We start from the raw sequence: 16,463 nt of genomic DNA, 5'->3' as shown, positions 1-16,463 counted from the left end.
TGGATACCAAAAGAAAAAGATACATTTGATAATAAAAATATTGGATTTCTTTTTAAATCTTTCTTTATTTTGACTTCCATGTCCCTTTAATTCGTCATAAACGTCACAAAAATATATGAATGGGGATTTTTTTATTTATACCAATTTAAAGTCATGGCAGAAGAACAGTCATTAAAAAAGTACGTTTTCAATGGCAAGCTAAAGGAATATAAAACCCCAAAATGTCTTTAATGATTCAGATAGAGCATGGAATTTTAATTCACTTTCCAATTTACTTTTGTTATCAAATTGACTTAGTTCTTTTGGTATCCCTTGTTGAAAAGCAGGGAAGATAAGCTCAGGACCCCTATATGGCAGCAGTTTTGCAATATTGTTATACAATAGCAAGAGCACTAGAGGGCAGCACTATTTCCTGGCATACACCTACCTAGGTATCTCTTCAACAAATGATAAAATGAGAATGAAACAAATTTGATAATAGAAGTAAATTGGAAAAATGTAAAAAAATTGTATGTTCTGTCGGAATCACACACAAAACCCCCCCCCCCCCCGTAGGTTTCCTTTAATGAACGTTTCTGATTACCCAGTTTTATGATGCCGATCTCTTGCAGATCTTCCCAGGTGATGTCGGTGATGAAGTCAATATTCTCATAGCCGTTTTCCACCAGCACCTTATAGTACTGACCCAGACCGATCATTGCCAGCCAAAGAGCTAGATTAGCCTGCGGAAGAGAGGGGCAAGAACTGAGATACAAAACCCTACTGGAAAATAACAACTGGCCTTGTCTATATAGTTCTTCTAAACAAGACATTTACTAAAGGAAAGAACAATATATATAATGACTTGTATATCCTATAAGGGACGTTAAAGGGATATGAAACCCAAACTTTCACGATTCTGATAGAGCCGGCAATTTTAAGCAACTTTCTAATTTACTCCTATTATCAATTTTTCTTTATTCTCTTGGTATCTTTATTTTATAGGCAGGAAAGCAATCTAAATGTAGCCACCAATCAGCAAGCGCTACCCATGGTGCTGAACCAAAAATGGTCCGGCAACTAAGCTTACATTCTTGCTTTTTCAAATAAAGGTACCAAGAGAACAAAAGAAAAATAGATAATAGGAGTAAATTAGAAAGTTGCTTAAAATGTCATGTTCTATCTGAACCATGAAATAAAAAAAATTGGGTTTCATATCCTTTAAAGCTCACAATTTAAAGGAACATACACAAATGCTAAAAATAGGCACTAATGTGTTGGTTATTTTTGCACTGTTGATTGCAAATAACGAGTTTTGCGGTAAGAGCTGTGCGGTGCTAACTTGCACGTTATTGTCACCGCTCACTTACCTACAGCGCTGGTATTACAGGTTTTTCTAAACCCGGCGTTAAAATACAAGAAGTGAGCGTAGAGCAAAATTTTGCTCCATACCGCACTCTAATACCAGCGCTGCTTAAGTCAGCGGTGAGCTGGTTGTACGTGCTCGTGCACGATTTTCCCATAGACATCAATGGGGAGAGCTGGCTGATTCCTATGGGGAAACAATTTATGTTTACACCTAACACCCTAACATGAACCCCGAGTCTAAACACCCCTAATCTTACACTTATTAACCCCTAATCCGCCGCCCCCGACATTGCCGACACCTACATTATACTTATTAACCCCTAATCTGCCGCTCCGGACATCGCCGACACCTACATTATACTTAGTAACCCCTAATCTCCCTCCCTCAATGTTGCCGCAACCTACCTACATTTATTGACCCCTAATCTGCCACCCCCAACGTCGCCACCACTATAATAAACATATTAACCCCTAAACCGCCGCGCTCCTGCATCGCAAACATTAATTAAATATTATTAACCCCTAATCTGCCGCCCCTAACATCGCCACCACCTACCTACATTTATTAACCCCTAATCTGCCGCCCCCAATGTCGCCACCACTATATTATATTTAATAACCCCTAAACCTAAGTCTAACCCTAACACCCCCTAACTTAAATATAATTAAAATAAATCTAATTAAAACCTACAATTAATAACTAAATAATTCCTATTTAAAACTAAATACTTACCTATAAAATAAACCCTAAGATAGCTACAATATAACTAATAGTTATATTGTATCTAGCTTAGGGTTTATTTTTATTTTACAGGCAAGTTTGTATTTATTTTAACTAGGTAGAATAGTTACTAAATAGTTATTAACTATTTACTAACTACCTAGCTAAAATAAATACAAATTTACCTGTAAAATAAAACCTAACCTGTCTTACACTACAACCTTATACTACAATTAAATCAATTACATAAATTAAATACAATTAAATAAATTAAATACCTCACAAGGGACAGTGGTAAAAACACACTTGTTCTTGTTGCTCTCACCCTGTAACATCTTAGAAATATCTCAATTGTCCGTGAAGTCATTTCTGATTCATCACTCACCGGTTTATACTCTGGCAGCCACTCTCCGATGTTTAAACTGTTTATCTCTGAGAAGATCTTCTTACGGTGACCTGGTTTAGTGACCCCAATAGCTGTGAGATCCTGAGAGAGACAGACAACAGTTTCATGTGACTCTTTTCTATAGAGAGCAGTTATAGCAAACTGTGCTCTAACATAATATTTTGTAGTATTTCTATCACTGTGTAGTACACAAGTATTATTATTATCAGGTATTTGTAGAGCGCCAACAGATTCTGCGGCGCTATAAACGTAGGCGGTATACAAGGTTACATTTCTAGGGATCAAATAGGTAGAGGGCCCTGCCGAGAGTTGCACTGTTGTAGTCAGCACTTATGAAGGTGATCTACAAACAGCTGGGCTCATAGGCTTACATGCTAAGGGGTTCAAGGGGATAAAAATTGAGTTAGGAAAGGTGAGTTAGACCCAGAGGTGAAGACCTCTTCATATTCTACCTATGATACTAATAGAGAAATTGTTTAGCTGGAGAGATGGTGCAGAGTAAAATAGGTTCCATGGTAGGTTCTGGTTCCCTCTCTAAACAGAGGACTGAACTGATTGAACCTATGACATCAAGAGTGGATGTTCCTTGGTTAGAGGGATGCATTTTTGAGGTAAGTTAGTATGGAAGATTATCGATGTGTGAGTCATATAACAGTTTTAAAGGGATATGAAACCCAATTTCTTTTACAAGATATGACGAGTCCACAGATTTCATCATTACTTATGGGATTATCGCCTCCTGGTCAGCAGGAGGCGGCAAAGAGCTCCACAGCAGAGCTGCATAAATAGCTCCTCCCCCCAACCCAGTCATTCTCTTTGCCTGTGTTAGTGATAGGAGTGAGGTAAAGTGAGGTGCTAGTTTAGACTCTTCAATCAAGAGTCTTTTCAAGCTGTGGGAACTGGTGGATTTTTGGCTCCACTGCGCCTCCCATGTTTGAGGTGCGTTTTTTGTGTGTGGTCTTGGAGGTTGTAACTAAGACCCCTTTTACTTTCACAGGACCTCAGGAGGGAGAGTGGACCTCTTGATACTGAAGTTGTGCATGCTGTTCCTCAGCATGAAGGTAAGTGCAGTTTTTATTCTGGGATGCATCAAAAATACCTCAGACTAACTGTACTGACATTGTTTTATCGGGGGCTGAGAGGGGTCCCTTTAACATTTATATCCAGACATTCTAGCAGTGTGATACCTAGAAGCACTGGGATATGGGTACAAGACCGACACCAGACACTCTGGCAGGGCCTAGAAGCACTGGGAAATATATGTGGGGTTGTACTACTGACCAGACACTCTGGCATTTATTGTTAAGCCTGAAGCGCTGGGACATACAGTGTGTGGTTACATTGAATGGGCTGGCTGACGCTGGGGACAGTTCAGGATATTTTTTATTAGGACTCAATACATGGCGGATTATCGGATGCGACATCAGTGGTTCAGTTTGACAAGTTGTTTACGCCCACGATGGGCGGGGCTTAGCGTTATTTGCGCACTTTGTCAGCGCAGTTTCCTATTGCGGTCCTGGTTGCCAGCATCTCCTCACGGCTCCTAAGTCTGCTTGTAGGGATATTTACAAGCGACTTTAGGTGCGCCGTGCTTGCAGTGTTCAGACTGGTCGCGGGGCAGGTAGGAGCCGCAGCGGAGCTGCGGTGAGGTGACTGAATAATTTTCGAAATTATAACAGTGTTAATTTTCAAAAGAGCCAACGTATAGGGGATGTGAAATTTTGCTCTACCTTATATATATCAGTCAGAACTGTTTTTTGCATTAATACAGTACGCAGTATATATTTTATTATTGTCTATTCTTTTACACTGATTGTTTCTGATTGTGTATAAGTGACTTGACCACGTTTGCTCTTGCATCTGCTACCATGGATGACATTGAGCAAAATACATGTCCCATGTGTTTAGATGCCGTTGTGGAACCCCCTGTTACTCTTTGTGACACTTGTATTGAGAGAGCCTTACAATGTAAAGAGAAAATATTTTCTAATAAAGATATGTCTGGAGAATGTTCTCAGACCAATGAGATTCAAGGTATGCCGCTACTTTCTCCCCAAGCGTCACAGTCTTTAACGCCCGCTCAAACGACGCCATGTTCCTCAACAGCGTCTGCTTCTTTCACTTTGCAGGATATGGCTGCAGTTATGTCATCCACTCTCACAGAAGTTTTATCTAAGTTGCCAGTGTTACAGGGCAAACGCAGCAGGTCAGAGACCCATGTGGTTCCTGCGACTTCTGATGCCTTGATGGCTATCTCCGATGTACCCTCCCAGGGATCTGATTTGTGGGTAGGGAGGCCCTCTCTGAGGGGGAACTGTCTGACTCAGGAAGTGCATTACCTCAGACAGATTCGGACGTCATGTCCTTCAGATTTAAATAGGAACACCTCCGTCTGTTGCTCTATTGTGGTCCCTCCAGAAAAATTGTGTAAAATGGACAAGTATTTAGAAGTTCCATCTTATTCTGACGTTTTTCCAGTTCCTAAGAGAATTTCGGAAATTATTACTAGGGAGTGGGAAAGACCGGGTATCCCATTCTCACCGTCTCCTATTTTTAAGAAAATGTACCCTATACCTGACACCGTTCGGGACTCTTGGCAAACGATCCCTAAGGTGGAGGGAGCTATTCTACTCTGGCTAAGCGTACGACTATTGAGGACAGTTGTGCTTTCAAAGACCCTATGGATAAAACGTTGGAGGGTCTTCTAAAGAAGCTATTTGTTCATCAAGGGTTTCTATTACAACCGACGGCCTGCATTGTATTAGTCACAACTGCGGCTGCCTTTTGGTTTGACGCCTTAGAAGAGTCTCTTAAGACTGAGACTTCTTTAGAGAAAATAATGGATAGAATTAAGGCTCTTAAGCTGGCTAATTCTTTTGTTACGGATGCCGCCTTTCAGATCGCCAAATTGGCGGCTAAGAATGCAGGATTTTCCATTCTAGCGCACAGAGCCTTATGGTTAAAATCTTGGTCTGCGGATGTGTCCATGGCTTGAAGTTCTACTTGCAGGCGACTAAGGATTTTCGTCAGACATCTTCATTATTTGTTGTTTTTGCTGGAAAACGTAGGGGTCAGAAAGCTACGACTACCTCTCTTTCTTTTTGGCTGAAGAGTATCATCCGTGTTGCATATGAGACTGCAGGACAGCAGCCTCCAGAAAGAATTACGGCTCATTCCACTAGGGCTGTGGCTTCTTCATGGGCATTTAAAAATTATGCTTCTGTTGAACAGATTTGCAAGGCTGCAACTTGGTCATCTCTTCACACTTTTTCAAAATTTTCCAAATTTGATACTTTTGCCTATTGCTATTTTTGGGAGAAAGGTTCTTCAAGCAGTGGTGCCTTGCGTTTAGGTTGCTGTCTTGTCCCTCCCTTTCATCCGTGTCCTATAGCTTTGGTATTGTATCCCATAAGCAAGGATAAAATCCGTGGACTCGTCATATCTTGTAAAAGAAAAGGAAATTTATGCTTACCTGATAAATTTATTTATTTTACGATATGACGAGTCCACGGCCCGCCCTGTTATTTTTCTAAAGACAGGTTTTTATTTTTGTTAAACTTCAGTCACCTCTGCTCCTTAGCTTTTCCTTTCTCTTCCTAACTTCGGTCGAATGACTGGGTTGGGGGGGAGGGGAGGAGCTATTTATGCAGCTCTGCTGTGGAGCTCTTTGCCTCCTCCTGCTGACCAGGAGGCGATATCCCATAAGTAAGGATGAAATCCGTGGACTCGTCATATCGGAAAAGAAATAAATTTATCAGGTAAGCATAAATTTCCTTTTTTTTCTTTCTTTCATGATTCAAATAGAGCAGCAACTTTCTAATTTACTCCTATTATCATTTTTTTTTCGTTCTCTTGGTATCTTTATTTGAAAAGGCAGGAATGTAAGCTTAGGAGACGGCCCATTTTTGGTTCAGCACCCTGGGTAGCGCTTGATGATTGGGGGCTACATTTAGCCACCAATCAACCATCGCTACCAAGGTGCTGAACCTAAAATGGGCCAGCTCCTCTTGCTGATTGGTGGCTACATTTAGTCACCAATCAGCTAGCACTACCCACGTGCTGAACAAAAAATGGACCGGCTCCTAAACTTATATACCTGCTTTTTCAAGTAAAGATACCAAGAGAACAAAAAATAATTGATAATAGGAGCAAATTAGAAAGTTGCTTACAAGTGCATGCTCTGTCTAAATCATGAAAGAAAAAAAAAATAGGGTTTCATATCTATATAATTTGTTTCCATATGTATGGCAGTTATTTGTTTATGACACAATCACATATGGATTGATGGTGTTTTTTTGTTTTATGCAGATTGTTCCTGACAGTGTAAGGGGAGGGTTTGTTTATATGCAATTCGTTTTTGATTGGTTGGGATCAGCTATTTAAAGGGCTGTGATAATGTTTTATGGCTGATGAGACTGTGTTTTCTCCAACATAGGTGTGTCCGGTCCACGGCGTCATCCTTACTTGTGGGATATTCTCTTCCCCAACAGGAAATGGCAAAGAGCCCAGCAAAGCTGGTCACATGATCCCTCCTAGGCTCCGCCTACCCCAGTCATTCTCTTTGCCGTTGTACAGGCAACATCTCCACGGAGATGGCTTAGAGTTTTTTAGTGTTTAACTGTAGTTTTTATTATTCAATCAAGAGTTTGTTATTTTAAAATAGTGCTGGTATGTACTATTTACTCTGAAACAGAAAAGAGATGAAGATTTCTGTTTGTAAGAGGAAAATGATTTTAGCAACCGTTACTAAAATCCATGGCTGTTCCACACAGGACTGTTGAGAGGAATTAACTTCAGTTGGGGGAACAGTGAGCAGTCTTTTGCTGCTTGAGGTATGACACATTCTAACAAGACGATGTAATGCTGGAAGCTGTCATTTTCCCTATGGGATCCGGTAAGCCATTTTTATTCAGACAGTAAATAAGGGCTTCATAAGGGCTTATTAAGACTGTAGACATTTTCTGGGCTAAATCGATTCATATATTACACATATTTAGCCTTGAGGAATCATTTAATCTGGGTATTTTGGTAAAATAATATCGGCAGGCACTGTTTTAGACACCTTATTCTTTAGGGGCTTTCCCTAATCATAGGCAGAGCCTCATTTTCGCGCCGGTATTGCGCACTTGTTTTTGAGAGGCATGACATGCAGTCGCATGTGTGAGGAGCTCTGATACATAGAAAAGACTTTCTGAAGGCGTCATTTGGTATCGTATTCCCCTTTGGGCTTGGTTGGGTCTCAGCAAAGCAGATACCAGGGACTGTAAAGGGGTTAAAGTTAAAAACGGCTCCGGTTCCGTTATTTTAAGGGTTAAAGCTTCCAAATTTGGTGTGCAATACTTATAAGGCTTTAAGACACTGTGGTGAAATTTTGGTGAATTTTGAACAATTCCTTCATACTTTTTCGCAATTGCAGTAATAAAGTGTGTTCAGTTTAAAATTTAAAGTGACAGTAACGGTTTTATTTTAAAACGTTTTTTGTACTTTGTTATCAAGTTTATGCCTGTTTAACATGTCTGAACTACCAGATAGACTGTGTTCTGAATGTGGGGAAGCCAGGGTTCCTTCTCATTTAAATAAATGTGATTTATGTGACACTGAAAATGATGCCCAAGATGATTCCTCAAGTGAGGGGAGTAAGCATGGTACTGCATCATTCCCTCCTTCGTCTACACGAGTCTTGCCCACTCAGGAGGCCCCTAGTATATCTAGCGCGCCAATACTCCTTACTATGCAGCAATTAACGGCTGTAATGGATAATTCTATCAAAAACATTTTAGCCAAAATGCCCACTTATCAGCGTAAGCGCGACTGCTCTGTTTTAGATACTGTAGAGCATGAGGACGCTGATGATAATGGTTCTGAAATGCCCCTACACCAGTCTGAGGGGGCCAGGGAGGTTTTGTCTGAGGGAGAAATTTCAGATTCAGGGAAAATTTCTCAACAAGCTGAACCTGATGTGATTACATTTAAATTTAAGTTGGAACATCTCCGCGCTCTGCTTAAGGAGGTATTATCCACTCTGGATGATTGTGAGAATTTGATCATCCCAGAGAAACTATGTAAAATGGACAAGTTCCTAGAGGTCCCGGGGCTCCCAGAAGCTTTTCCTATACCCAAGCGGGTGGCGGACATTGTAAATAAAGAATGGGAAAGGCCCGGTATACCTTTCGTCCCTCCCCCCATATTTAAAAAATTGTTTCCTATGGTCGACCCCAGAAAGGACTTATGGCAGACAGTCCCCAAGGTCGAGGGAGCGGTTTCTACTTTAAACAAACGCACCACTATACCCATAGAAGATAGTTGTGCTTTCAAAGATCCTATGGATAAAAAATTAGAAGGTTTGCTTAAAAAGATGTTTGTTCAGCAGGGTTACCTTCTACAACCAATTTCATGCATTGTCCCTGTCACTACAGCCGCGTGTTTCTGGTTCGATGAGCTAGTAAAGGCGATCGATAGTGATTCTCCTCCTTATGAGGAGATTATGGACAGAATCCGTGCTCTCAAATTGGCTAATTCTTTCACCCTAGACGCCACTTTGCAATTGGCTAGGTTAGCGGCAAAGAATTCTGGGTTTGCTATTGTGGCGCGCAGAGCGCTTTGGTTGAAATCTTGGTCAGCTGATGCGTCTTCCAAGAACAAACTCCTTAACATTCCTTTCAAGGGGAAAACGCTGTTTGGCCCTGACTTGAAAGAGATTATCTCTGATATCACTGGGGGTAAGGGCCACGCCCTTCCTCAGGATAGGTCTTTCAAGGCCAAAAATAAACCTAATTTTCGTCCCTTTCGTAGAAACGGACCAGCCCCAAGTGCTACGTCCTCTAAGCAAGAGGGTAATACTTCTCAAGCCAAGCCAGCCTGGAGACCAATGCAAGGCTGGAACAAGGGAAAGCAGGCCAAGAAACCTGCCACTGCTACCAAGACAGCATGAAATGTTGGCCCCCGATCCGGGACCGGATCTGGTGGGGGGCAGACTCTCTCTCTTCGCTCAGGCTTGGGCAAGAGATGTTCTGGATCCTTGGGCACTAGAAATAGTCTCCCAAGGTTATCTTCTGGAATTCAAGGGGCTTCCCCCAAGGGGGAGGTTCCACAGGTCTCAATTGTCTTCAGACCACATAAAAAGACAGGCATTCTTACATTGTGTAGAAGACCTGTTAAAAATGGGAGTGATTCATCCTGTTCCATTAGGAGAACAAGGGATGGGGTTCTACTCCAATCTGTTCATAGTTCCCAAAAAAGAGGGAACGTTCAGACCAATCTTAGATCTCAAGATCTTAAACAAGTTTCTCAAGGTTCCATCGTTCAAAATGGAAACCATTCGAACAATTCTTCCTTCCATCCAGGAAGGTCAATTCATGACCACGGTGGATTTAAAGGATGCGTATCTACATATTCCTATCCACAAGGAACATCATCGGTTCCTAAGGTTCGCATTCCTGGACAAGCATTACCAGTTCGTGGCGCTTCCTTTCGGATTAGCCACTGCTCCAAGGATTTTCACAAAGGTACTAGGGTCCCTTCTAGCGGTGCTAAGACCAAGGGGCATTGCAGTAGTACCTTACTTGGACGACATTCTGATTCAAGCGTCGTCCCTTCCTCAAGCAAAGGCTCACACGGACATAGTCCTGGCCTTTCTCAGATCTCACGGATGGAAAGTGAACGTGGAAAAGAGTTCTCTATCTCCGTCGACAAGGGTTCCCTTCTTGGGAACAATAATAGACTCCTTAGAAATGAGGATTTTTCTGACAGAGGCCAGAAAAACAAAACTTCTAAACTCTTGTCGGACACTTCATTCCGTTCCTCTTCCTTCCATAGCGCAGTGCATGGAAGTAATAGGTTTGATGGTAGCGGCAATGGACATAGTTCCTTTTGCGCGCATTCATCTAAGACCATTACAACTGTGCATGCTCAGTCAGTGGAATGGGGACTATACAGACTTGTCTCCGAAGATACAAGTAAATCAGAGGACCAGAGACTCACTCCGTTGGTGGCTGTCCCTGGACAACCTGTCACAAGGGATGACCTTCCGCAGAAAATATTCTGGAACTGAGAGCGATATTCAATGCTCTCAAGGCTTGGCCTCAGCTAGCAAAGGCCAAGTTCATACGGTTTCAATCAGACAACATGACGACTGTTGCGTACATCAACCATCAGGGGGGAACAAGGAGTTCCCTGGCGATGGAAGAAGTGACCAAAATCATTCAATGGGCGGAGACTCACTCCTGCCACCTGTCTGCAATCCACATCCCAGGAGTGGAAAATTGGGAAGCGGATTTTCTGAGTCGTCAGACATTACATCCGGGGGAGTGGGAACTCCATCCGGAAATCTTTGCCCAAATTACTCAACTGTGGGGCATTCCAGACATGGATCTGATGGCCTCTCGTCAGAACTTCAAGGTTCCTTGCTACGGGTCCAGATCCAGGGATCCCAAGGCGACTCTAGTAGATGCACTAGTAGCACCTTGGACCTTCAAACTAGCTTATGTATTCCCGCCGTTTCCTCTCATCCCCAGGCTGGTAGCCAGGATCCATCAGGAGAGGGCTTCGGTGATCTTGATAGCTCCTGCGTGGCCACGCAGGACTTGGTATGCAGATCTGGTGAATATGTCATCGGCTCCACCATGGAAGCTACCTTTGAGACGAGACCTTCTTGTTCAAGGTCTGTTCGAACATCCGAATCTGGTCTCACTCCAGCTGACTGCTTGGAGATTGAACGCTTGATCTTATCAAAACGAGGGTTCTCAGATTCTGTTATTGATACTCTTGTTCAGGCCAGAAAGCCTGTAACTAGAAAAATTTACCACAAAATATGGAAAAAATATATCTGTTGGTGTGAATCTAAAGGATTCCCTTGGGACAAGGTAAAGATTCCTAAGATTCTATCCTTTCTTCAAGAAGGATTGGAGAAAGGATTATCTGCAAGTTCCTTGAAGGGACAGATTTCTGCCTTGTCTGTGTTACTCCACAAAAAGCTGGCAGCTGTGCCAGATGTTCAAGCCTTTGTTCAGGCTCTGGTTAGAATTAAGCCTGTTTACAAACCTTTGACTCCCCCTTGGAGTCTCAACTTTCTTTCAGTTCTTCAGGGGGTTCCGTTTGAACCCTTACATTCCGTTGATATTAAGTTATTATCTTGGAAAGTTTTGTTTTTGGTTGCAATTTCTTCTGCCAGAAGAGTTTCAGAATTATCTGCTCTGCAGTGTTCTCCTCCTTATCTGGTGTTCCATGCAGATAAGGTGGTTTTACGTACTAAACCTGGTTTTCTTCCAAAAGTTGTTTCTAACAAAAACATTAACCAGGAGATAGTCGTGCCTTCTTTGTGTCCGAAACCAGTTTCGAAGAAGGAACGTTTGTTGCACAATTTGGATGTTGTTCGCGCTCTAAAATTCTATTTAGATGCTACAAAGGATTTTAGACAAACATCTTCCTTGTTTGTTGTTTATTCTGGTAAAAGGAGAGGTCAAAAAGCAACTTCTACCTCTCTCTCTTTTTGGATTAAAAGCATCATCAGATTGGCTTACGAGACTGCCGGACGGCAGCCTCCTGAAAGAATCACAGCTCATTCCACTAGGGCTGTGGCTTCCACATGGGCCTTCAAGAACGAGGCTTCTGTTGATCAGATATGTAGGGCAGCGACTTGGTCTTCACTGCACACTTTTACCAAATTTTACAAGTTTGATACTTTTGCTTCTTCTGAGGCTGTTTTTGGGAGAAAGGTTTTGCAAGCCGTGGTGCCTTCCATTTAGGTGACCTGATTTGCTCCCTCCCTTCATCCGTGTCCTAAAGCTTTGGTATTGGTTCCCACAAGTAAGGATGACGCCGTGGACCGGACACACCTATGTTGGAGAAAACAGAATTTATGTTTACCTGATAAATTACTTTCTCCAACGGTGTGTCCGGTCCACGGCCCGCCCTGGTTTTTTAATCAGGTCTGATAATTTATTTTCTTTAACTACAGTCACCACGGTATCATATGGTTTCTCCTATGCAAATATTCCTCCTTAACGTCGGTCGAATGACTGGGGTAGGCGGAGCCTAGGAGGGATCATGTGACCAGCTTTGCTGGGCTCTTTGCCATTTCCTGTTGGGGAAGAGAATATCCCACAAGTAAGGATGACGCCGTGGACCGGACACACCGTTGGAGAAAGTAATTTATCAGGTAAACATAAATTCTGTTTTTGAGCAGAGACATTTTTGCAGGTTTTATTCAGGTACATAGTTTGTTAATAGTCCCCTTTTAATGATTCTTGAATAAACCTATGATCAGTATTGGAGGATTGTAAACTGTATGGAGGTGGCAGAGGCGTTGCAGTGGGAATACATCTCGTTTGAGAGCAGTCCCAGTGTATCGGTGAGCTGGGGCTGCTGAGAAGAGATCAGTCTGCTCCTATCAGCACAAGGGAGTTCTGTAGCCGTTGTGAGTTTATCATCTCTACTTATTGTGGTACTAAATTAGATGCTTATTGATCTGTACAATAAGGAACCTTCGTCTTTGTGTTCTTTGTTAGAGATTCTTCGGAAAGTTTAATTTTTGGAATTGTGCAATATAAAGATTTCCATTGTACTACAAATGGACTTTTGTTATTTATATTTACACTTGTCCTATTGGTTACTGTATATACTCCTAAGCCTGTAGCATACATAAAGATGTTCCAAAGATTAATTTAATCTATACTATAGAGAGGAATATGACCCAATTAGATCAGACTTGTGGTTTAAATGTAGTAGATATGTGCCAAAGAGTTCAATGGAATTAAAATGTGCCAATAAATACTAGGGATGGACATTGTTTTTTATTATTAGTCATTGGTTATTGAAAAGAATGCAGAATTCGGCTCATTTTGGCACTGGATTTATTAGCGTAAAAGTGCGACACAGAAATATCTGAACTTGCACATTTACGACCATTCACTAATGAATCACTAAAAAATGCACATTAATATAAATATATTGATCAACCCTACCCTAGACATGCCGTTATTATAGTAATTCAATTTATACTTGCAGGTGATACAGAGCCACGGAACAAGAGAAAAGAGCAGAAACTAATTCAGGTTTGAATATAACATTTAAAGGGACAGTCTACTTGAAAATTGTTATTGTTTAAAAAGATTTACTCATTCCACAGATTTGCATAACCAACACAGTTATATTAATATACTTGCAGACTGCCCCTTATCTCAGTGCTTTTTACAATCTTGCATTTAAGCCAATCATTGCTGGTTCTTTTTTTCTTTTTTTTTTATTAAATACTTTTCATAGAAAATTACAATTATACAGAAACACAGAATAATAAAAAATACATATTAACATTTAGATACAAAGTCGTTACAACCCTTTCCATGTAACAACTGTTATATAATATCACTCCACATGCTATATACATATTTCCAAGCCTTAAATCTAATTAGAGTAATATTCTACTACACTGCAGATTTAACTTGTGTGTTCCTCATAGACAAAACCCTACTATCTTATCAATATTCAACCATCTCGAGCAATCTCTTAACCCCATAAAATTTTAGGTTACCTTACTTGATCAGTGTTTACTATCACTTCCTTAAAAAAATATCAAAACCTTGTGTAGCTTTTCCTTCCAGAGCCTAATTCGTACAAATATAGCCCTAAATCTTCTAACTACACAACAATCTCAAAGTGTAAACAACTTACATTTTAAGTGGAGCCAAAATTCTGTTTTTTACCTGAGGATCTAAACTATCAATGAAGTCCCCCCATTTTTTATTAAATTCAGTTATTCTTACATCCTTGTCATATAATACAGTAAAGGAAAAGATTGTACAGCAAATGCTGATGCCTATCTTGGATTATGGGGACATAGTATATGCACCTGCACCGCAAACTCACCTTAATAAACTTAATACATTGTATAACTCGCTCTGCTGCTTTGTGCTACAATGTAACTACAGGACCCACCATTGTGACATGCTAAAAGAACTAAACTGGCTGTCGCTGGAACCCAGGTGCACCCTCCATCTTTCCAGCCTTGTGTTTAAGAGCTTTTCTGGGAAGCTCCCACCCTACCTGAGCAGAATGCTCTCCCCTGCTATTCCCACCTCCTATAACCTCCGATCCAGTACCAGCACATTATTTAGCTTGCCTCAATACAAAAAGAAAGCAGCTCAATCCTCCTTTTCCTACAGAGCACCACAATTATGGAATGACCTCCCTCACACTTTAAAAACTTCCCCAAGCCTAAAATCCTTTAAGAGATCCCTCTATACATATCTCAAAACAGAATGCTCCTGTCATGGTTGATTAAATATTTCATACCTGCTCTATGTTAAATGTTTGCATATAATGTGTATTTTTATTATTGTTTTTGTATTTTATTGTACCCTATTGTATCAATGCAATGTTTTGTGGTCCCAGGACATACTTGAAAACGAGAGAAATCTCAATGTATCCTTCCTGGTAAAAAATCTTTCATACTAGGGCCTCTATTTAGTAGCCACTTTTTCATTATACATTTTCTCCCCAGCAGGATTATCATAGAGAACAATTGAAATTAACCTTATATTTTAAGACCCTGGAAGCCCAGAAGCTGATCTTTGCCCAAAATTGACCAATTTACGGACATTCCCATATGAGATGTTTTAAATTAGGATCATAGAAATTACATTTAACACAGTTTCTTTTACAATTAAACCATCTTGAGGCCATTTTAGGTGTTGTATAAAACCTATGTAAAATTTTTATTTGGGACTCCCTAAGATATGAATCGCAAGTAGTTGTCATAATTGTTTTCAAGGATTTTTCCACTTGCGACACTTCCAAAAATACATAGGCCTCCCTTTGCCATCCCTCAATAATCTTCTCTCTTATACTAAATAGTTTTAAATCTAAAAGTGCCTTATATCATTTTGAATAAGAATAGATTCCTCCATCATATTATGTAAAGGGTGTACATCTGATATGATTTCTAGAAATTTACTTATGATATCTTTTGTATAATGTGCTATTTGATTATAGGCAAAGTAGTGTGAGTCAGGTAAACCAAATTTACATTGAAGATCTTTAAATGTACATATTGATTTATTCAATGGGACTAATAAATCTCCTATCTTATGTATACCTTTTTTTCTCCCATTCTCTAAATATAACAGAATTCATACCTGGTCTAAAATTTGGGTTTCCATTTATAGGTAAATTTATTGAGCCTCTGATTGAGAAATTCATAATCTTACTGATATTATACCATGCTCTCAGAACATCTTTATACATGATATTATTTGTAATTAACGGATCAATATCTTTCAGATCAGTGTGAAGTACATAACCCTTATTTATCCCTCTGGCTGCTATTTTTTCTAAAGAGTGTTCATAGAAATGCTCAGTACCCATCATCCAATCTATAGCTATTCTAATCAACGATGAAAGGTTATATAAATACACATCCGGCACCCCGCCCCCAGTCCCCCTTGTAACATAGGTTGCTTTAGTTTATCCAGGCTAATACGTGTTTTTTTCCCTTTCCAAATAAACCTAATAAAAATCTTATTTAATCTTTCAATATCATTTTTAAGGATTAAAATTGGTAGCATGTATAAGGGGTATAACAGCTTGGGTAAGATCATCATTTTGATTATGTGTACTCTTCCCATAAGTGAAATAGGTAAGGAATTCCACAGTTTAAGCGATTTTTCCATATATACAAACATTTTCTCAAAGTTTAGATTGTACCATTTTTCCGGATTAGGGGCTATATTAATCCCTAAATAAGTTATAAAGCTTAACACCTCTATAAATGGGAATTCATCTATGGGCTCACTGTCTCTCTTGTTCAACCATAATACTTCTGATTTTGTGTTGTTAATTTTAAAGCCCAAAATTTGTCCAAAATCGGATATAGCAGCAAAAATCTTTTTTAAATGTTTCTCAGGCTTTTGAATAAACAGCAACATATCATCTGCATATAGCTAAAGGTGGTATTGTTCATTCTCTATTTCTTTTCCTGGATACAAACTTCTTAGT

General features: G+C 40.3%; 1 protein-coding gene across 1 annotated transcript in view; it reads right to left on the bottom strand.

Annotated features, from left to right (window-relative positions):
• Nucleotides 1-16,463, bottom strand: part of CASKIN1 (CASK interacting protein 1) — a 444,510-nt gene that overhangs the window by 40,372 nt on the left and 387,675 nt on the right. Inside the window, exons 17-18 of the mRNA XM_053694420.1 lie at nucleotides 2,454-2,555; nucleotides 584-722 (exon numbers count right to left, since the gene is read on the bottom strand). Coding sequence (XP_053550395.1) covers nucleotides 584-722; nucleotides 2,454-2,555 — 241 coding nt within the window. The remainder of the gene's footprint in view (nucleotides 1-583; nucleotides 723-2,453; nucleotides 2,556-16,463) is intronic.

The sequence above is a fragment of the Bombina bombina genome, chromosome 11 (assembly GCF_027579735.1).
Source record: "Bombina bombina isolate aBomBom1 chromosome 11, aBomBom1.pri, whole genome shotgun sequence".
Classification (NCBI taxonomy): Eukaryota; Metazoa; Chordata; class Amphibia; order Anura; family Bombinatoridae; genus Bombina; species Bombina bombina.
The sequence above is the reverse complement of the archived record's forward strand: the minus strand, read 5'-3'. Positions and strand labels throughout refer to the sequence as shown.